Genomic DNA, 17,799 nt, shown 5'->3' on the forward strand with positions numbered 1-17,799 from the left:
AACACACCGACACCGACGGATTGTCATGCGCGCCGCGTTGGCGAGCCTCGCCGTTTACCCTCACCGTTAGGGGTTTATCCGAGGGACAGACCACCCTCCGACGCGGGGAAAATCGATATTTCCCTCGAGTCGGAGGCGACCGGCAGAGCGTGCCGAGGGAGTACACCTCCGACGGCGATGATGATTCATCCCTTCGATTCCGAGAAAAGTACGGCTTTAGTGCGGCGCTCCTTGCAAGGGGTGGAACGCACACACACACGCGCGCGGTTGCAGGGGGTGCGAGTCCGGCCACACGGCCCCGTTGTTCGTTTGTCCGTAATTATTAGTTTAGTGCAGCGGATTCTTGCGGCCGTACTAGCCGCGGTTTACCGTTCCGGCGTCTGTGTTCCGCGTTCTGTTCGGTAATTTCTCTTCATTTCTGCAGATCTTCCCGATGTACCCGACGTCCGGTGGTTGTGCGTTTCGCTTCCCGGCGGTGGACGCCAGTGAGTGAGTGAGGCATGGTTCAGTGTGGCCACTAGGCGAAACGAAAAATGGAAACGTTAGACATAAAAGTACAAAGCCGTGCCAAACGGTTGGCCTCGGCCGTGGTGCTGTTGATCCTGTTGATGCCACGGACATGCGGCGCGTACATGGTGATTGCGAGTGAAGACGACCCACCGGGCAAGGTGGTGTTCAACTCGTCCGTCTACAAGCTCGGCTCGGACCGGCACTACAAAATCAACGCGCACAAATCGGCCCACTACGTGCACCATCTGCTCCGGGTGGACCCGCAGAGCGGCCAGGTGGCGCTCAAGCGCCAGCTCAAGTGTGACGGCATCTACTACCCGACCCTGTTCACGTTCTACGTCGACTCTACCTCAAACCGGCTCCGTAGCATAGACTATTACAGTTTGCCGATCAGAATATTTATCACCGGGCGGAACTGCTCCGACGAGGACGAAGCGGTGGCAGCCAGCTTCCGCAAGCTGTTCGAGGAGGACGACACTGGCTACCACCACCAGCACCATCACCGCCTTGACTCGGGGGCTCGGGCTCGGAGGGACGCTCTGTACCATCTAGCGACGTCCGAGGATCGGTCGCTCGACCAGGATCCCGAGGGCGACCAGGACGATCGGCGGATGTATGGCGAGTACAAAGGGGACCGGTTCCACTACTATCGCTCCGAGTACCCGTGGTTGGCTGCGACGAGCCGCACCAACTACAGCACGTTCCGCGAGGGAGACGTCCTGTTCGATAGTGTGCTGGAGAACGAGTATCGCCACAGCATGATCAGTCGGAAGCGGCGCGAGCTGAAGGATCTGCCGGCGGACAAAATCCACCGCAAGATCGCCGACGCCAAGCAGTGGATCTCGGAGACGTACGCTTCGTACGCGATCCACACGACGGACAAGTGGAAACACATCTGTCTCAAGAGGTCGCAGTACATCAACTCGATCAACGCGTTCCTGCCGAAAACGGTGCTCCACCATTGCACCGTCCGGTATCTGGACGTGAACGATGAGCGGTTCGAGATCGAAACGCGCTCCGGTGATCTGATTGCCACCGGGGATCTGTGCATACCGGAAACCCTCTGGAAGGTGATCATAACGTACAGCGTCCGGTGTGATCGGCGAGACATCGTTGACGCCGACCACCGGCTCAAGATCGTGTACCACCATCAGGAGCTGAACGATACCGATATTGCCAAGCGGGTGCGGCGTGAGCTGCGCAACCAGAGTCCGTACTTTGAGCAGGCGCTCTACGTGGCGTCGGTGCTGGAGGAGCAACCGGCGGGTGCAACGGTCATCACGGTGCGGGCCCGCGATCCGGAGGACTCGCCGGTCGTTTATTCGCTCGTATCGCTTCTCGATTCGCGCTCGCAGTCGATGTTTAAGGTGGACTCACGGACCGGCGTGGTGTTAACGTCGGCCACACTCGATCGCGAGCTGATGGATGTGCACTACTTTCGGGTGATCGCCACGGATGACAGCTTTCCGCCCCGCTCCGGGACGACCACCCTGCAGGTGAACGTGTTGGACTGTAACGACCACACGCCAACGTTCGAGGCGGAACAGTTCCACGCGACGGTTCGGGAGGGTGTCAGCGTAGGATCGACGGTGATAACGATTCGCGCGACCGATCAGGATATTGGCAAGAATGCCGACATCGAGTACAGCATCACGAGCATCTCCGGTGACCAGGTCGGAGGGGACGGCGAAGATCCGATTCCGGGCGAAGCGGACACTGCGGCGGATGATAGTGCGCAATCGAAATTTCGTATCGACGCCCGGAGCGGGACTATTTCGACACGGAGCTCCCTGGACCGGGAGGTGTCCAGTATGTACACGATCTCGGTCACGGCAACGGATATGGCCACACCGCAGACGGAGCGGAGGTCGGCCACGACGACGGTGCTGGTGAAGATTCTCGACGACAACGACAACTATCCACAGTTCAGCGAGCGCACCTATACGGTGCAGGTGCGGGAGGACCAGTGGACCAACGAGAACAACGTCATCGCCCACATCCAGGCGACCGATGCCGACCAGGGAAACAATGCCGCCATACGGTAAGTGTCCAGTGTCCTCCGAAATAACCACATGATGATGTTTCTTCGGTATGATACTCGATTTTTTGTCAAAACTTTTCATCAATTGAGTTTTTGGTGGAATCTTCAACTGGTTTGTTTGGACCCCTGAGAATGAGAAGTTTCCATTGTGATATTTATCTACAGTGGATGGCGAAAAGAATCTTACCTCCTGAACATTTGAACAATATGTGAAAATATCAATCGGCAAAATAATCCAGCTGTATGAAAATGAAGGTCGTGCTCATCATGTTAAAGCTGTTGGGTGTAAGAAATCAACACCAAAACGAGTTGATAAACGTATACTGAATATCGTCTCCACAAACCATTTTTAATCTGCCTAAAATATTGGCCAAAAGCGAAAATAAGGAGGTAATGAACTCCCTTCCGTGCATATCATTCGACGTAGCCTATAGCATGTAGACAAATCTGGCCTTATTTTCAACAAAATCTGCACCTAACCAAGGAAAATTAAAAAAAAAGAACGATATTTTACTATAAGAATGCTTTGAAACCTCACTTATTGTGATAAAAACTGCTTTGGAGTGATTAATTTTTGGTATGACTATCATTGGAACTATCATTACAAGAAGTTGATATTTTCTGCTATCCCACTCAATTTAACAGAATTAGCCAAATAATCAAACCAATCTGGTCCAAAGCAATGCATGAAGACTGTTGAAAGGCCACATCACAAAACCAGGATGTTTGGCTACACTGTCTGGGCGGAATACTATGCATTGAGGAAGTTTGTATTCGCCGAAAAGAAATTTGGCTTGTTGCAAATATGCTTGACTAAAATTTGTCTTTTGTATCAATCATCATTAAATACAGCAAAATTATCATACTAATATTTTTTTTAATGTTTTTTATTGATTTTTGCATGACTAAAGTAATTTTTTCATCCTCATCGTTCTTTTTGCCATCCACTGTATGCATTCAGAAGACTCGTGTAGGGTAGCTGAACAAAACGATTTCAAACGTCGATTGAAGCGTTATTTGAAACTTGTTGGACTCCACTGGTCTTGACTGGCATGGAGCGCTAACCTACACGAAGACAGCCTCACATCTTTCGCCAATAATCTCAGATTTTTTAGATTCATAGTCCTTAATTCTATGCCCTAGGATTTATTTTTTTGGAACTCCCTTATCTTTTTGGAACACCTCTAGCAGAACCTTGTGCAAATTATAAATGTGTACTCTTGTACTTGTTAAGAACGTCTCCTACCGCAAGATCAATGAAAATTCTCTCGTTTTTTGCTCCTTATAAAATTGATAATTAATCACGACGCTGTTGATGAAATCAAAGACCTGTGACTGTGCCATTTTCCTCATGAAACATATTGATTTTTTCTGAATTTTCCTTGTGGCAGCTACGACAGTAAATCCTGCACGTTTTGCATGTCTGTATGTCTGTCGGTAACGCACCCAACACACGAACATTTTAATCCTTTTGTTGGCCGTTTGTTTGTGCACGGACTAAAGCTAATCCTGTTAGCATAAAACAAACCCAATAATGCGTGGGAAAAGGAACGCAAACGATTCCTGGAGTCAAATTGCTTTTATTCGGCCGGGAACAGGCATTAATGAACGATAATGGCAATGGCATCGCTTCTTTAGACATCCATTTGATCGACGCGCTCGGCGTAGGATTAGTTTGCTCGAAAGTCTGGTGTTAATTTCGGGTGTGGACGGGCGAACCGTGGCCAATTCGGAACTCTGAAATTGGCTCATCCGTTTCTTTTGGGATCCGCCATTACATCATTGCTGGCCTCATTACACCCATTTCCGTGGCACGTTCGACGGCCACATGTCAAGATGCCGAAGCGTATGGTCAACTAGGCGACGTACTCACGAGAAGCGAGAATTCAGTTTGGACTACCCCAGAGCCTGTTTGAATATTCTTGTGTTAACGATGCACAATCTCCAACTTGAAATGATTTTGAAGGTTTCCACAATTTGTTCATCCACACCAAAGCCCACGGACGTGGCCATCCAGCCACGTCAGCGGCAGATGATATTTTCCAACCGAGCGTTGCTTGATCCAATTCCTTCGGACAATTCCCGCACATTGGATTGCATTCCGCGAGAAAAGGCAATCATCTCGCCGGGGTCTATCGAGTGGCCATCGATATCGTCCGGTATTCGCAGCGTCGGATTCTTAATGCGAAGCGAACCGCGGATTGCCCTCAATCAAACGCAGCTAATTGATGTGTCATCTTCTCTCTGCTCCTCTCTAGGTTTGCCATAATCGGCGGAAACACGCAGTCGCAGTTTTCCATTGACTCGATGAGCGGCGACGTATCGCTGGTGAAGCCACTAGACTACGAGAGTGTCAGGAGCTACCGGCTGGTGATCCGGGCCCAGGACGGAGGCAGCCCGTCGCGCTCCAACACCACCCAGTTGCTGGTGAACGTGCTCGATGCGAACGACAATGCGCCCCGCTTCTACACGTCCCAGTTCCAGGAGGCGGTCCTCGAGAGTGTCCCCGTCGGGTATAACATCGTGCGCGTGCAGGCGTACGACGCGGACGAGGGCGCCAACTCGGACATCACCTACAGCATCCTGAACCGGGACGAGGGCATGCCACTGGCGGTCGACCCGCGGACTGGCTGGATCCACACAACGAAGGCGCTCGATCGGGAGGAGCAGAGCCGCTTCAGCTTCCAGGTGGTGGCCGTCGACGGTGGCATACCGCCGCGCTCCGCCAGCACGTCCGTGATCGTGACGATTCAGGATGTGAACGATAACGATCCCACTTTCAGCCCGAAGTACTACGAAGCGATGCTGGCCGAGGACCAGCCACCCGGGACACCGGTGACGACGGTCACGGCCACCGATCCGGATGAGGACTCACGGTTGCACTATGAAATTACGGCCGGAAATACGCGTGGCCGGTTTGCGATCACCTCGCAGAACGGACGGGGATTGATAACGATCGCGCAGCCGCTCGACTACAAGCAGGAGCGCCGGTTCGCCCTGACGATCACCGCCACCGACAGCGGCCAGCGCACCGATACGGCCATCGTAAACATCAACATTACCGATGCGAACAACTTTGCGCCCGTCTTCGAGAACGCGCCGTACAGTGCGTCCGTTTTCGAGGATGCCCCGGTCGGCACAACGGTGTTGGTGGTGTCGGCCACCGATAGTGACGTAGGGATCAACGCCCGCATCACGTACCTGCTGAACGACGAGTCGGTCAATGGGCTGGGCGCGAATGGGCCGTTTACGATCAACGCCCAAACCGGGGCGATCGTGACGAATGCGCGGCTCGACCGGGAAACCACCAGCGGCTACCTGCTGACGGTGACGGCCCGAGACGGGGGCAATCCTTCGCTCAGCGATACAACCGACGTGGAAATCAGTGTCACCGATGTGAACGACAATGCACCCGTGTTTAAAGTCCCACTGTACCAGGCGACCATTCCGGAGGACGCACTGATCGGTACGTCGGTGGTGCAGATCGGTGCCACCGATCTCGATATGGGGCTGAATGGGCGCGTCAAGTATGCGCTCAGCCCGAAGGACGTCGATGAGGGGTCGTTTGTGGTCGATCCGATTTCCGGTGTGATCCGCACGAATAAGGGCCTCGATCGGGAGAGCATTCCCGTGTACCATCTGAGTGCGATCGCAAGCGACAAGGGTACGCCAACGATGAGCAGTACCGTCGAGGTGCAGATCCGGCTGGACGACGTAAACGATTCCCCGCCGACGTTTGCCTCCGATAAGCTTACGCTGTATGTGCCCGAAAACAGCCCGGTCGGCTCGGTGGTGGGTGAGATCTATGCGCACGATCCGGACGAGGGTGTGAACGCGATCGTCCACTATTCGATCATCGGCGGTGACGACAGTAACGCGTTCTCGCTTGTCACCCGGCCCGGCTCGGATCGGGCGCAGCTGCTCACGATGACCGAGCTCGACTACGAGTCACCCCGGAAGCGCTTCGAGCTGATTATCCGCGCCGCCAGCCCACCGCTCCGGAACGACGTCACTGTGGAGGTGCTCGTGACGGACGTGAATGACAATGCGCCGGTGCTGCGCGACTTCCAGGTGATCTTCAACAACTTCCGCGACTGCTTCCCGAGCGGGGTCATCGGGCGTATCCCGGCATTCGACGCCGATGTTACCGACCGGCTCGCGTATCGCATCCTGTCCGGCAACAATGCGAACCTGCTGCGGCTCAACAGTTCGACCGGCGGGCTCACGCTGAGCCCCCAGCTCAACACGAACGTGCCCCGGTACGCCACGATGGAGGTCTCGGTGACGGACGGCATTAACGAGGCGAAAGCGCTCATGCAGCTGACCGTGCGCCTCATCACCGAGGACATGCTATTCAACTCGGTCACGGTGCGGCTAGACGAGATGACCGAGGAAGCGTTCCTTTCGCCGCTGCTGAGTTTCTTTCTGGATGGACTAGCGGCGATCGTACCGTGTCCGCGGGAAAACATCTTCCTCTTCTCGGTCCAGGAGGACGTCGACGTTAGCGGGAAAGTGCTGAACGTTAGCTTTTCGGCCAGGCGGCCCGATGTGGCGGCCGAGGAATACTACCCATCGCAGTATCTGCAGGAGCGGATCTATCTTAACCGGGCGATCCTGGCGCGGCTCGCCACGGTCCGGGTGCTCCCGTTCGATGACAACCTGTGTGTGCGGGAACCGTGCCTGAATTACGAGCAGTGCCTGTCGGTGCTGAAGTTTGGTAACGCGTCCGGCTTCATCCACAGCGACACCGTCCTGTTCCGGCCGATCCATCCGGTGAACACGTTTGCGTGCAAGTGCCCGGAAGGGTTCACCGGCAGCAAGGAGCACTACCTGTGCGATACCGAGGTCGACCTGTGCTACTCGGACCCCTGCCAGAATGGGGGGAGCTGCGTGCGGCGAGAGGGTGGCTATACGTGCGTGTGCGGAGAGCAGTACACGGGCGCAAACTGCGAGACGACGATCGCCGGCCTGAGGCCATGCATTTCCGAGGTGTGCGGCGATGGGTACAGCTGTCTGACGAGTGGGCACGGGGGCCATTGGCCACCGTACACGAAAACGTGCGAACTGATGTCCCGCTCGTTCGCCCGCAACTCGTTCCTCACGTTCCCGGGTATGCGGCAGCGCCATCGTTTCAACATCCGGCTCAAGTTTGCGACGGTCCGCGATCGGGGGCTGCTCCTGTACAACGGACGCTACAACGAGCAGCACGACTTCATCGCACTGGAGATCCTGGGCGGGCGGGTCGTGTTTTCGTTCTCACTCGGTGATCGGGTGCAAACGGTGAGCGTGAACCAAGCGACGCGCCGCGTCTCGGATGGCAACTGGCACACGGTTGAGGTTCGGTATTACAACCGCACGGTGCTGCTATCGCTGGACGGGTGCGACACGGCCACAGCGCTGTCCGGTGGATTGGGAGAGCGCTGGAACTGTGCCAATCAGACGACCCTCGTGCTGGATCGCCGCTGCGCGTCGCTCGTCGAGCCCTGCCATCGATTCTTCGACCTCACGGGGCCCCTCCAGATCGGTGGGTTACCGAAACTGCCGGCCAACTTCCCGATCCGCTCGCACAGCTTCGTGGGCTGCATCTCGGACCTGTACCTCGATCACCGGTACGTCGATCTCGGGGCGTACATCGCCGACAACGGCACAGTGGCCGGCTGTCCGCAGAAGGCGGCCTCCTGCGCATCGGAACCGTGCTTCAACGGAGGCACCTGCCGGGAGGGCTGGGGCGAAGGCTGGGAGTGTGACTGCCCGGACGGGTTCACGGGCAACGCGTGCCAGGAATCGGTCGCCCTACCGTGGCGTTTCCAGGGCGACGGCATACTCAGCTTCAACCCGCTGCTCCGCCCGATCCAGCTACCCTGGCTGACGGCGTTCTCGATCCGGACACGCAAGCGCGACGCATTCGTAATGGAGATCCAGGTGGGCCAAAACAGTTCCGCCATCATTTCGGTGCGTGCCGGGGCGCTCCGGTACGCGTACAACGGTGAAACGCTCGAACTGGCCGGAGCCGAGCTAGCCGACGGTCGCTGGCACCGGGTGGAGATCAAGTGGATGGGTGCGGAGGTGGCCCTCACGGTGGACTATGGCCAGCGGACGGTGGTGCTGCCGGTGGCGCAGAAAATCCAGGGCCTCTACGTTGGCCGCATCGTGATCGGAGGTGGCGCAACGGGTGGCGTGACTGCGGCCGATTGGAACTTCGAGGGCTGCGTCCAGGACGTCCGGGTGGGCGGTGTACAGTCGGTGCTGAAGCGACCGACCGTGCGCGAGAACGTCGCCGATGGGTGCGCCTCCAATGCCAAGTGCCCGGCCGGCTGTCCGCCGGAGTCGATCTGCGTGAGCAACTGGGACGACGCGTACTGCGAATGCCTGCACGGGTACGTGGGGGACGAGTGTAAGCCGGTGTGCACGGTAAAGCCGTGTTCGGACGATGGCGTGTGCCGGGCGGATAGCTTCAACGCGCGCGGATACCGCTGCGACTGCAACAGTAGCCTCAGTTCCGGAGAATACTGCGAGAACCGCATCCAGCAACCGTGTCCGGCAGGCTGGTGGGGAGAGCGGAGCTGCGGCCCATGCAAGTGCAACGTGAAGCAGGGCTACCACCCGAACTGCGACAAAGCGAGCGGTCAGTGCTATTGCCGCGAGAACCACTACCAACCGGCGAACAGCAACCGGAGTGGGGCCGCCTGTCTGCCCTGCGAGTGCTACGCCGTCGGTTCGTACGGAAAGTCATGCAACGGGTCAGGGCAGTGTGAGTGCCGCGAGGGGGTCATCGGGCGGCGGTGCGATTCGTGCTCGAACCCGTACGCCGAGGTCACGCTCGCCGGATGCGAAGTCGTATACGACGGGTGCCCCAAGTCGCACTCGGCCGGCCTTTGGTGGCCACGGACGGCGTTCGGTGAGCTGGCGGTGGAAAACTGCCCCGCACCGGCCCGTGGCAAGGGGACGCGCCGCTGCGATCAGGTACAGAGCGGCTGGGGCACTCCGGACATGTTCAACTGCACGTCGGAAGCGTTCCTCGAGCTGCGCAAACAGCTGGCCCAGATAGAGGTGGACGGACTAGAGCTGAACACGTTCGTGTCGGTGAAAGTGGCGGCCAATCTGCGGCAGGCTTGCGGTATAGTCGGTGGTCACCCCGAAGCCGAATCCCCACAGGGCGATGATCGGAACTCGGCGAGAGACTTCTACGCCGTCGAGCCCGGGGGGAAAAGTTCTCTCTGGCGACCGGAAGATTTCGAGTTGGACTACCTGGCCGACGGTGACCAGGAGGCGTTCCGTGAGCGGAAGCTATACGGAGCCGATCTGCTGATCACCGACCGGTTGCTGCACGAGCTGATGCGCTACGAGTCGTACCAGGCGGGTCTCAACCTTTCCCACAGTCAGGACAAACACTTCGTTCGCAATCTGGTGGAGACGGCCGGCGAGGTGCTCGATTGCCGGTACGCTGCGGAGTGGAAGCGGGTGCAGAGTCTGACGCAGCTTGGTCCGGACGATCTGGTGGAGGCGTTTAACCGCTACATGATCGTGCTGGCAAGATCCCAGCACGACACCTATACAAACCCGTTCGAGATCGTGCACGAAAACATGGTGCTCGGTATGGACATTGTCACGGCGGAGTCACTGTTCGGCTACGAGTCACAGATGGTGAAGCAGCAGCAGTCGGGCGGGAAGCCACACCGTCCCGTCCCGGAAGCACCACACAGCGAAACGGTCATCCTGCCTGACACGAGCACGTTCCTGCATCCGAACGCACCGAAACAGAAGGCTCCGTTCGTTGGCTTTCCGAAGTACAACAACTACATCCAGGACCGGACCAAGTTCGACCGCCACACCCGGGTGTTGGTGCCTCTGGACATGCTCGGCATCGTGGTGCCGGATCGGAACGAGGTGGTGGTCAGTCAGCTGGCTGAACACCGTGCGATCTTTGCATACGCGCAGTACAAGGACGCCGGAGCCCTGTTTCCGGCCAATTTCGACGAAACGGTCACCCGTCGGTGGGGCGTGGAGATGCAGATCGCTAGCAGTGTCGTGTCGATCGCGATCGTAACACCCGGCGGAACGGTGGACACCGGTGGTGCCGGAACGGATCGGCACGACACGAACGTCGTGGAAACGATCGCCCCGCCAAGGCACGGTTCGGAGCGACAGAGCGAGAAGCTATCATTGAACGAAATTAAGATTTCCATCCACGATATGAGCGATCGCGAGGAAAGTCTGGACAGTCTTGATCAGCACGCCCCGGAGCTGCCGGTCGTAAGCGCCATGCCGGAGGACGACGGAGGTTTCTTCCCCGACGGTAGCGTTCCCGAGACGGTCATTCTGTCGCGCAGTGACGAACAAATGTCACCATCGCCGGCGTCTTCCGATTCGATACGGAGGCGACGAAGAAGAACCATCGTGTCTGCGCCGGAGGGTCGCGACGGATCGGTGCAGCCGGAGGAGGAGCAACAGCTGGCACAGCACCGCAACTATGTGCCGCTGGGGCAGCCCCACTTGCCGCAAGCCGTCAAGCTGCAGATGTGGCTGAACATCCCACGGAACCGATTCGCATCGCGCTCGAATCCGCAGTGTGTGCGGTGGAACACGCACGCCAAGCTGTGGACCCGTATCGGCTGCCAGACGGAGATCCCGAACTACGAGGCGATCGGCAACAACGACACGATCACCGTCAACTGCACCTGCAACCAGCTGGCCACGTACGCCGTACTGGTCGACATCATCGATCCGGAGGACATCCCGGAACCGTCGCTCCTGGTGCAGATCACGTCCTACTCGGCGTTCCTGCTCGCACTGCCCGTCCTGTTTGCGGTCATCGTGTCCCTGGCGCTGCTCCGCGGACTGCAGACCAACTCGAACAGCATCCACCAGAATCTGCTGTTCTGCATCTTCACCGCCGAGTTACTGTTCTTCGTGGCGATCCAAGCACGGCGCGAGTTGCTCGACAATGAAGTAAGCGTCTGATCCCATACAGGCCCCAGTATCCCCTGGGCTCATACCGATCTTCACTCATTTCATTCTAGTTCCCCTGCAAACTGGTCGCCATAGCGCTACACTACGCGTGGTTGGCAGCGTTCGCGTGGACCACGGTGGACTGCGTACACCTGTACCGGATGCTGACGGAAATGCGGGACATCAACCACGGGCCGATGGGATTCTACCACACCATCGGCTACGGAGCGCCGGCCCTGCTCGTCGGACTTGCCGTCGGTGTTCGCGTGCACGAGTACGGGAACAGCCTTTTGTAAGTGCCGCTGCCTGACCACTGGAGACCTTGGCAACATTGTAATGTCTTCGCAACGCCTTCCATTTCAGCTGCTGGCTGTCGGTGTACGAGTCGGTCATCTGGTGGATGGTCGGCCCGATAGCGGTCGTCTCGGTGTTTGATCTCTTCATCCTGTTCCTGTCCGTGCGGGCAGCATTCACGATCAAGGATCACGTGCTCGGCTTTGGTAACCTGCGTACACTCCTGTGGCTCTCGGTCGTCTCGCTGCCCCTGCTCGGCATCATGTGGGTGTTGGCCGTACTGTCCGCCTCGGAGAACTCGCAGCTGCTCAATATGCTGCTGTCGGCGGTGGTCATCATGCACTCGCTGTTTTCCGTCATCGGCTACTGCATCATCAACAAGCGGGTACGGGAAAACTTGCACAACGCCTTTCTGCGATGCATCGGGCGCAAGGTGCCGCTGCTCGACTCATCGATCGCTATCAGTAGCAGCTCGCAGAACGTGGGCTCACCGAAAACACCCGGCTTTGCTGGCGCCGCTGCCCAGTACGAGACGGCGCGGCGCAATATTGGTATTAGCACGTCGAGCACCACGTCACGCAGCACAGCCAAAACCAGCTCCAGCCCGTACCGTAGCGATGGCCAGTTCCGGCACACGTCGACCTCTACCTCGAACTATAACAGTGACGGGGTGGCCTCGTATATGCGGGGCCATTACGAGGAGAGTGCACTACGGAAGATTAAGAACGGTGGCCAAGGGCGTTCGGGCGACGGAGGCGAGCGGCGCAGTCATCGTAGGCAGCGACGTGATTCGGATTCCGGCAGTGAAACGGACGGACGCAGCCTGGAGCTAGCGTCGAGCCATTCGAGCGACGATGAAGAATCGCGTGTTGGACGCAACAGTAGCACACACCGCAGCACGGGCGTTTGCAGTACTTCGTACTTGCCGAACATTACCGAGCACGTGGCCACGACCCCGCCAGAGCTACACGTAGTTCAAAGTCCTCAGGTAAGCCTTTGAAGCATTAGGCCGGCCGGAGGGTTTACAATCGCTTCTACTTCCCATTTCTAGCTCTTCCCGAATGTTACACCGACACGGTGGCCAAATCAACCAGCCGGAAACTATATGCCACCCGGAAATGGTAAGCAGCCGTGTTATCAGTGAGAGCCCTTCTTCAAATTGTTCCTTCCTTTCAGGTCGTTGGTCACAGGAGACAGGCTCCGATAACGAAGCGCACCCTCATAAGTCACCGACCACGCAATCCGGTTCACTGCCCAATCCGGACATTACAGAAACCTCGTACCTGCACCAGAACCGCATGAACATGCCACCGTCGATTTTGGAGAACATCCAAGAGAGCTACAACATCGCCTACTCGGCCACCGATTTGCACAGCGAACGGTACAGCAACTACGCCCCGGACAACTACGTCCCACCGGCAGCAGACTACGGCAAACGCTACGACCCGCAATCGCTGGGCCAGAACCCGCACGCATCTAGCAGCACGCTACCGCACCACTACGCATCGTCCGGCGGTGGAAATGGGGCCCCATTGGCCGACGCACGCCACACCGGTTCGATGCAGGTGATCAATCATATGCGCGCCTGTCCGCCCGAGAATCCGTACGCGCTGAAGGAGTCGCTGTACGAACGATCGCGCACACTTGGCTACGGATCGGAATCGCCGTACCACGGCCATCCGCTTGCCGCGCCAGTCGGCAGTGATCTGTACAGTCCACCCGGATCGCACGTGATGTCGTTCAAGTCGAGCGTTCAATCGTTACTGAAGAACGACTATCAACAGCACCAGCAGCAGCAGCAACAACGGCAACAGAAGCACCACCAACCGTCGGGCGGCGATTCGGATCGGATGTCGGAAGGGTCCGACAAGAATCCGTACAATTTCCCGTACACCGCCGAAGAGGACCACCTGGTGCACAGTCACAGCAACGGCGCTCGGATACACCACGGGATCATCGGGGAGGGATTGGGAAGCCTTGAGAACGGTGCCACACCGCCACCGCCACAGCGCATGATGCGCGCAGTGGACGGGCTGTCCCCAGCGCCCTTGCAATCGATGGGTGGTCACCTGACCAACGGGGGGTCGTTAGCAGGTGGCAACGAGTAAGTACCGCTCAGTAATGCTACTAACCACGCAAGATCACTAACGTGAAGACTAGTAATCGATGATTGATCCCTCGAAACCCGAACTAATTCTCTCAATCCTTTGATTGTTTAATAAAATTTACGTAGCTGGTGTTGGGATCGGCTGAAAATGTTAGAGTAAAGTGGACTCCTAGAGACCCGCGCGGCCAACGATTGTAGAAGCGCTCCAAGAACGACCGGGCGGAAGGTAAAGCAACACCGATTTAATGGGACCGAATGACGGTCGATATTGTAAGTGCATTGGGTGTTACTGTGTGCTGCGTGTCCTTTCTGTTTCATTTGGGATTTGGTTGTCTTGTCGCACGGTGATCCACCCTTAACACAAAGCCCTTAGTTTCGCACTGTCCGCTCCACAGCGTGGATTATGGAAGTTTGATTTGCTTGACTTGCCAGAACTGTAGCTTAGACGCAAACGATCTGCGTTGTTGAGTACTACTAAAACGTGGTATTTTCACTTCCCAGGGCAGCCAATGATGACGATGAAACCACAGTCTAAAGCGGTTCCCTTCCGCCAACCGCCGCACAACCGACGACGGACTTTGCCACGCTCTTCCACCGTGCGCACCGAAGCTGACTTACGAGGACCATCTGCCTGTGACCCATCTGCATAATCAGCCGTGTGTATATTTAAAGCACAAAGATCAAGGTTTTGTAACATACAGATTTATATTATAGCATCGATATTACCAGTGGCGCCCAGTTCGTTTTGGATGTATATATTTATACAGATGCTTATATACGCGTGCATATGTACACAAATATTGTGGTAATATTTTTCCCTACCGCTTTTGCCATGTGACGACTCCTCCACCGCGTGGGAGCTTCAAGTTCATTCCCACAGTCCGCAGGAGATTGCGCGCTTTTTATATACGAACCACCAAGACAGCGCACGCGGTACACAAAGTGTCTTCTCGAAGCCTAGAGACGAAGCCGCACCGCGTGAAAGTAGACCGAATGTCCTGTGCACCACGAAGAACTGGCGGCCGAGAACGCTTTTGCGGACCACGTGCAAACCCGTGAGCTTGCTGCCGCCGCCACCACTGCCTTGAGTATTAGCGTTACTATTATCCATTGGTTTGCTTATCGATTCGCTCACGAAATATGTGATGCCGGCCAACTTGTAGCATGTTTGTAGTAGCGATGAGCGCTTGTTTGCGAACCTCCCCCACAAACTTTAAAGCGAATTTTGTCTCGGTGCGGTAGCGAAAAAAGACTTACAGAGGGCGAAGCACGTAGAAACATTTAAACGAAACACAACTGCAAAGTGCCTGATGTAGGTGAAATTTGATTAGATTTGATTTGTCGAAGAGCTTTTTATGCTGCATTTTTAGGAAACTCTAGCACTTATACGTACGTGGCGTGGCGGAGTGCGCTTTATCATTAGGCACGCAACATTCCGATGCAGAGTGCGATCGGACGGAACGGAGTCTGTAACGAGCGCCACAGCTCTCGGGCCCTCTGCTGAAAGACTTATTTTACTCTACTACCTTACGTGTTATGCCATAACGAATACGGTGCGAGTTTTCAGGTAAATTATTTTAGAAAATAACGTCGATCACCGTTTTTACTGCCGATTGTGCTCCCAACGAATGGACTCAGTTTGTGTCTCTCTATACATGTGTATTTGTTCCCAGTGATGATAATTTTATTCTTGTATTCCATCCAATGATTTTAACTCTAATTCTTAAGTTCACATTCCGCCGGCGTAATCGGACGCTGGCCGACCCTGGTGCGATACAACATTCCAGTGATACATACCTTTTTGTACGTGAGATTTTAAATATGACTAAGTTTATGCTAGGAAATGGTCGCACTATCGCCGATTGACATCGACACGTACGCTTTTTCCATTTTTAAAAGCATCACAACTCCACCTAAAGCTGTGTCCACGATTCTCTACGCACTGCCCTGTGTTTTAACCCATTCCGGTGTGCTTATATTGCGTGCGAGTTCCGCACACAAATGTAGAATGTACTTATAAATGACTGTGCAAACGCAAAAGTGAGATTTTTTTAACTGCTAACGTAGTAAACTCTTCTTAGTAACCTAAGCGACGGAAAGGGGCGAAGAGTAGCTAGCGAGAAGCCGTCAGAGTTTACACCGTTCCCCGGGCACATGGAATATTTTCATGAGTAAAGATAAATATAACAAAATATATGATCGTACTGCGCAGCCTACCGTGTTTTGGGTTTGAAATGAAAGTAAGTACTCAGTATGTCATCCATCGCCGAATTGTTTTCTATAAAGGGGTTGGAAAGGCATCCGTCGCACGAAAGACGCATCACATCTTGTTTGGCGAAGCAATCTTCAACTCAATTGTCTTGCACGTTAAACGTAGTTCCCGTAGAGCGGTTTATTTTGTTTCAAATTGCCACAAGGAGCGGCGTTTCCAATAAATACAATGCAGCAAGTGCCGGTTCACCGGTTCGTGTTGCAATTTTTCGCGGACTAATCGTCTCGTTTCGCCTCTTCCTAGTAAGTGAGTGAATTTAGGATTTGGCTGCACGACTTTTGTTCTTGCGAGTAGTTTGCGGTTTTGTGTCAGCCGATTTCTTGCTGTTGGCTCGCTTCCGTTTCGGCGATTCGAACTCTTGCGACCCGTCCTCATCGCCATAGCGCGATACGAGCGAATCGATCATGGACTCGAACGCACTCTTCCGTGCGGTGTTGCGGAGAGCAATCTGTTTCTGCAGTGAAGCCATTTCGCTGTCGTCCTCACGCTTCTCGCGCTTCATTTTATCGGCTTCCTTGGCTTCGCGGGCATACTTCTTGTGACGGCGATCGCGTTTTGCCTTCGGCTCCTTGAGGAAGGCATCGTACGCCGGCACCTCCTGCGCATCGATAAGTTCCTGCACAATCTGTGCCACCCGCGGTTCATCTTCGCAGCTCATGAAAGGAACCATCTGATTCATATAGTTGATACAACCGCGACCGTTCAGATACGCCTTCTTGATGTCGTTTCGCTCGAGCTCGGAACCGATGTAGGTTTTCTTGAAATCGTCAATTTCCTCCACGGTCAGTGGAGTGAAGAGACGGTGCCATCTGGCTTTCAGAATGTCCTCCCCGTCCTCCCCGTCATCGTCAACGATGCCCCGTTCGTCGTATATAGCGCGCTTATCCTTATCCGTCAGCACTCCGTAAAGTTTGCTCAGCACCTTGAACCTTTCCGTAGCATTTTTTTTATCTTCCTCGGGAACGCGATCGGGATGCGTCTTCATAGACAGACGATAGTAGGCCTTTTTAACTGCACGGACGCCATCGGGCAAAGAAAAGGACACAAACATACAGAAACACTGATCGCCTGCCATCACGGGAATACATACTTTCCTGCTCAGATGCTTTTTTCTCGACCCCAAAGAGTGTGTACAAATCCTTGGTTCCGTAGAGCTTCTCGCAAGTTTTCAGAATAGCCTTCGACATGTTGATTTTTCGCACGAAACGGATTGCGAAAACAGACCGCTTTTCAACCGTTCACTGGCGAGTAAAGTTGACTAACAAAAGATTTCTCTGTTGCTCGACGCCGCCAACTGTCAACAACTAACGCGGGAAATGAAGGAACGGGAGTTGGGATGTCGACCAGAGCGGCGTAATTTGCTTACAGCGGCACCACAGCAGAAACAGGTAGCAAAACGATGAGCCTCTCAAATTAAAATCAAATATCAACCAATTGCTCTGTTATTATTTAACAGTAAGTATTTGTACGCATCACACAGTCTGTTGAGAGAAAACAATACATTTGGCGTAAGAAGAACAACTGAAAGTCGACATGCGACAAAAGTGCGTAGAACTAAACGTGGGGTTATAAACACAGAGCCTGCTGTGCCTGTCAAATGAATTGCATCAGAAAATTTTCCAATGA

The 17,799-nt window shown here is 55.2% G+C and overlaps 2 protein-coding genes across 2 annotated transcripts; one reads left to right on the forward strand and one right to left on the reverse strand.

Annotated features, from left to right (window-relative positions):
• The first annotated feature begins 533 nt into the window (after positions 1 to 533).
• On the forward strand, positions 534 to 14,118 carry LOC131215514 (protocadherin-like wing polarity protein stan). Its single transcript, XM_058209904.1, has 7 exons — positions 534 to 2,551; positions 4,810 to 11,500; positions 11,572 to 11,792; positions 11,864 to 12,782; positions 12,846 to 12,915; positions 12,971 to 13,898; positions 14,028 to 14,118. Exons 1-7 carry the CDS (start codon positions 534 to 536, stop codon positions 14,059 to 14,061), a joined length of 10,881 nt encoding a protein of 3,626 aa, XP_058065887.1. The 3' UTR covers positions 14,062 to 14,118.
• Positions 14,119 to 15,575: 1,457 nt separating this feature from the next.
• LOC131212232 (J domain-containing protein CG6693) lies at positions 15,576 to 17,422 on the reverse strand. Its single transcript, XM_058206020.1, has 2 exons — positions 17,264 to 17,422; positions 15,576 to 17,184 (listed from the first exon to the last, which is right to left on the reverse strand). The coding sequence occupies exons 1-2, from the start codon at positions 17,358 to 17,360 to the stop codon at positions 16,430 to 16,432; spliced, it is 852 nt and encodes a 283-aa protein (XP_058062003.1). The 5' UTR covers positions 17,361 to 17,422; the 3' UTR covers positions 15,576 to 16,429.
• Between the last annotated feature and the right edge of the window lie 377 nt (positions 17,423 to 17,799).

This window comes from Anopheles bellator, chromosome 1, assembly GCF_943735745.2.
Source record: "Anopheles bellator chromosome 1, idAnoBellAS_SP24_06.2, whole genome shotgun sequence".
Classification (NCBI taxonomy): domain Eukaryota; kingdom Metazoa; phylum Arthropoda; class Insecta; order Diptera; family Culicidae; genus Anopheles; species Anopheles bellator.

What these genes read in the sequence shown, in the direction of transcription:
- LOC131212232 (XM_058206020.1), bottom strand. Translation starts at nt 17,360, where the DNA reads ATGTCGAAGGCTATTCTGAAAACTTGCGAGAAGCTCTACGGAACCAAG. An exon ending in AAAAGCATCTGAGCAGGAAA is followed by an intron (nt 17,185 to 17,263) that starts GTATGTATTCCC and finishes GCGTCCGTGCAG; the next exon opens with TTAAAAAGGCCTACTATCGT.
- LOC131215514 (XM_058209904.1), top strand. Translation starts at nt 534, where the DNA reads ATGGAAACGTTAGACATAAAAGTACAAAGCCGTGCCAAACGGTTGGCC. An exon ending in GAGTACGGGAACAGCCTTTT is followed by an intron (nt 11,793 to 11,863) that starts GTAAGTGCCGCT and finishes CTTCCATTTCAG; the next exon opens with CTGCTGGCTGTCGGTGTACG. An exon ending in TCGTTAGCAGGTGGCAACGA is followed by an intron (nt 13,899 to 14,027) that starts GTAAGTACCGCT and finishes AAATTTACGTAG; the next exon opens with CTGGTGTTGGGATCGGCTGA.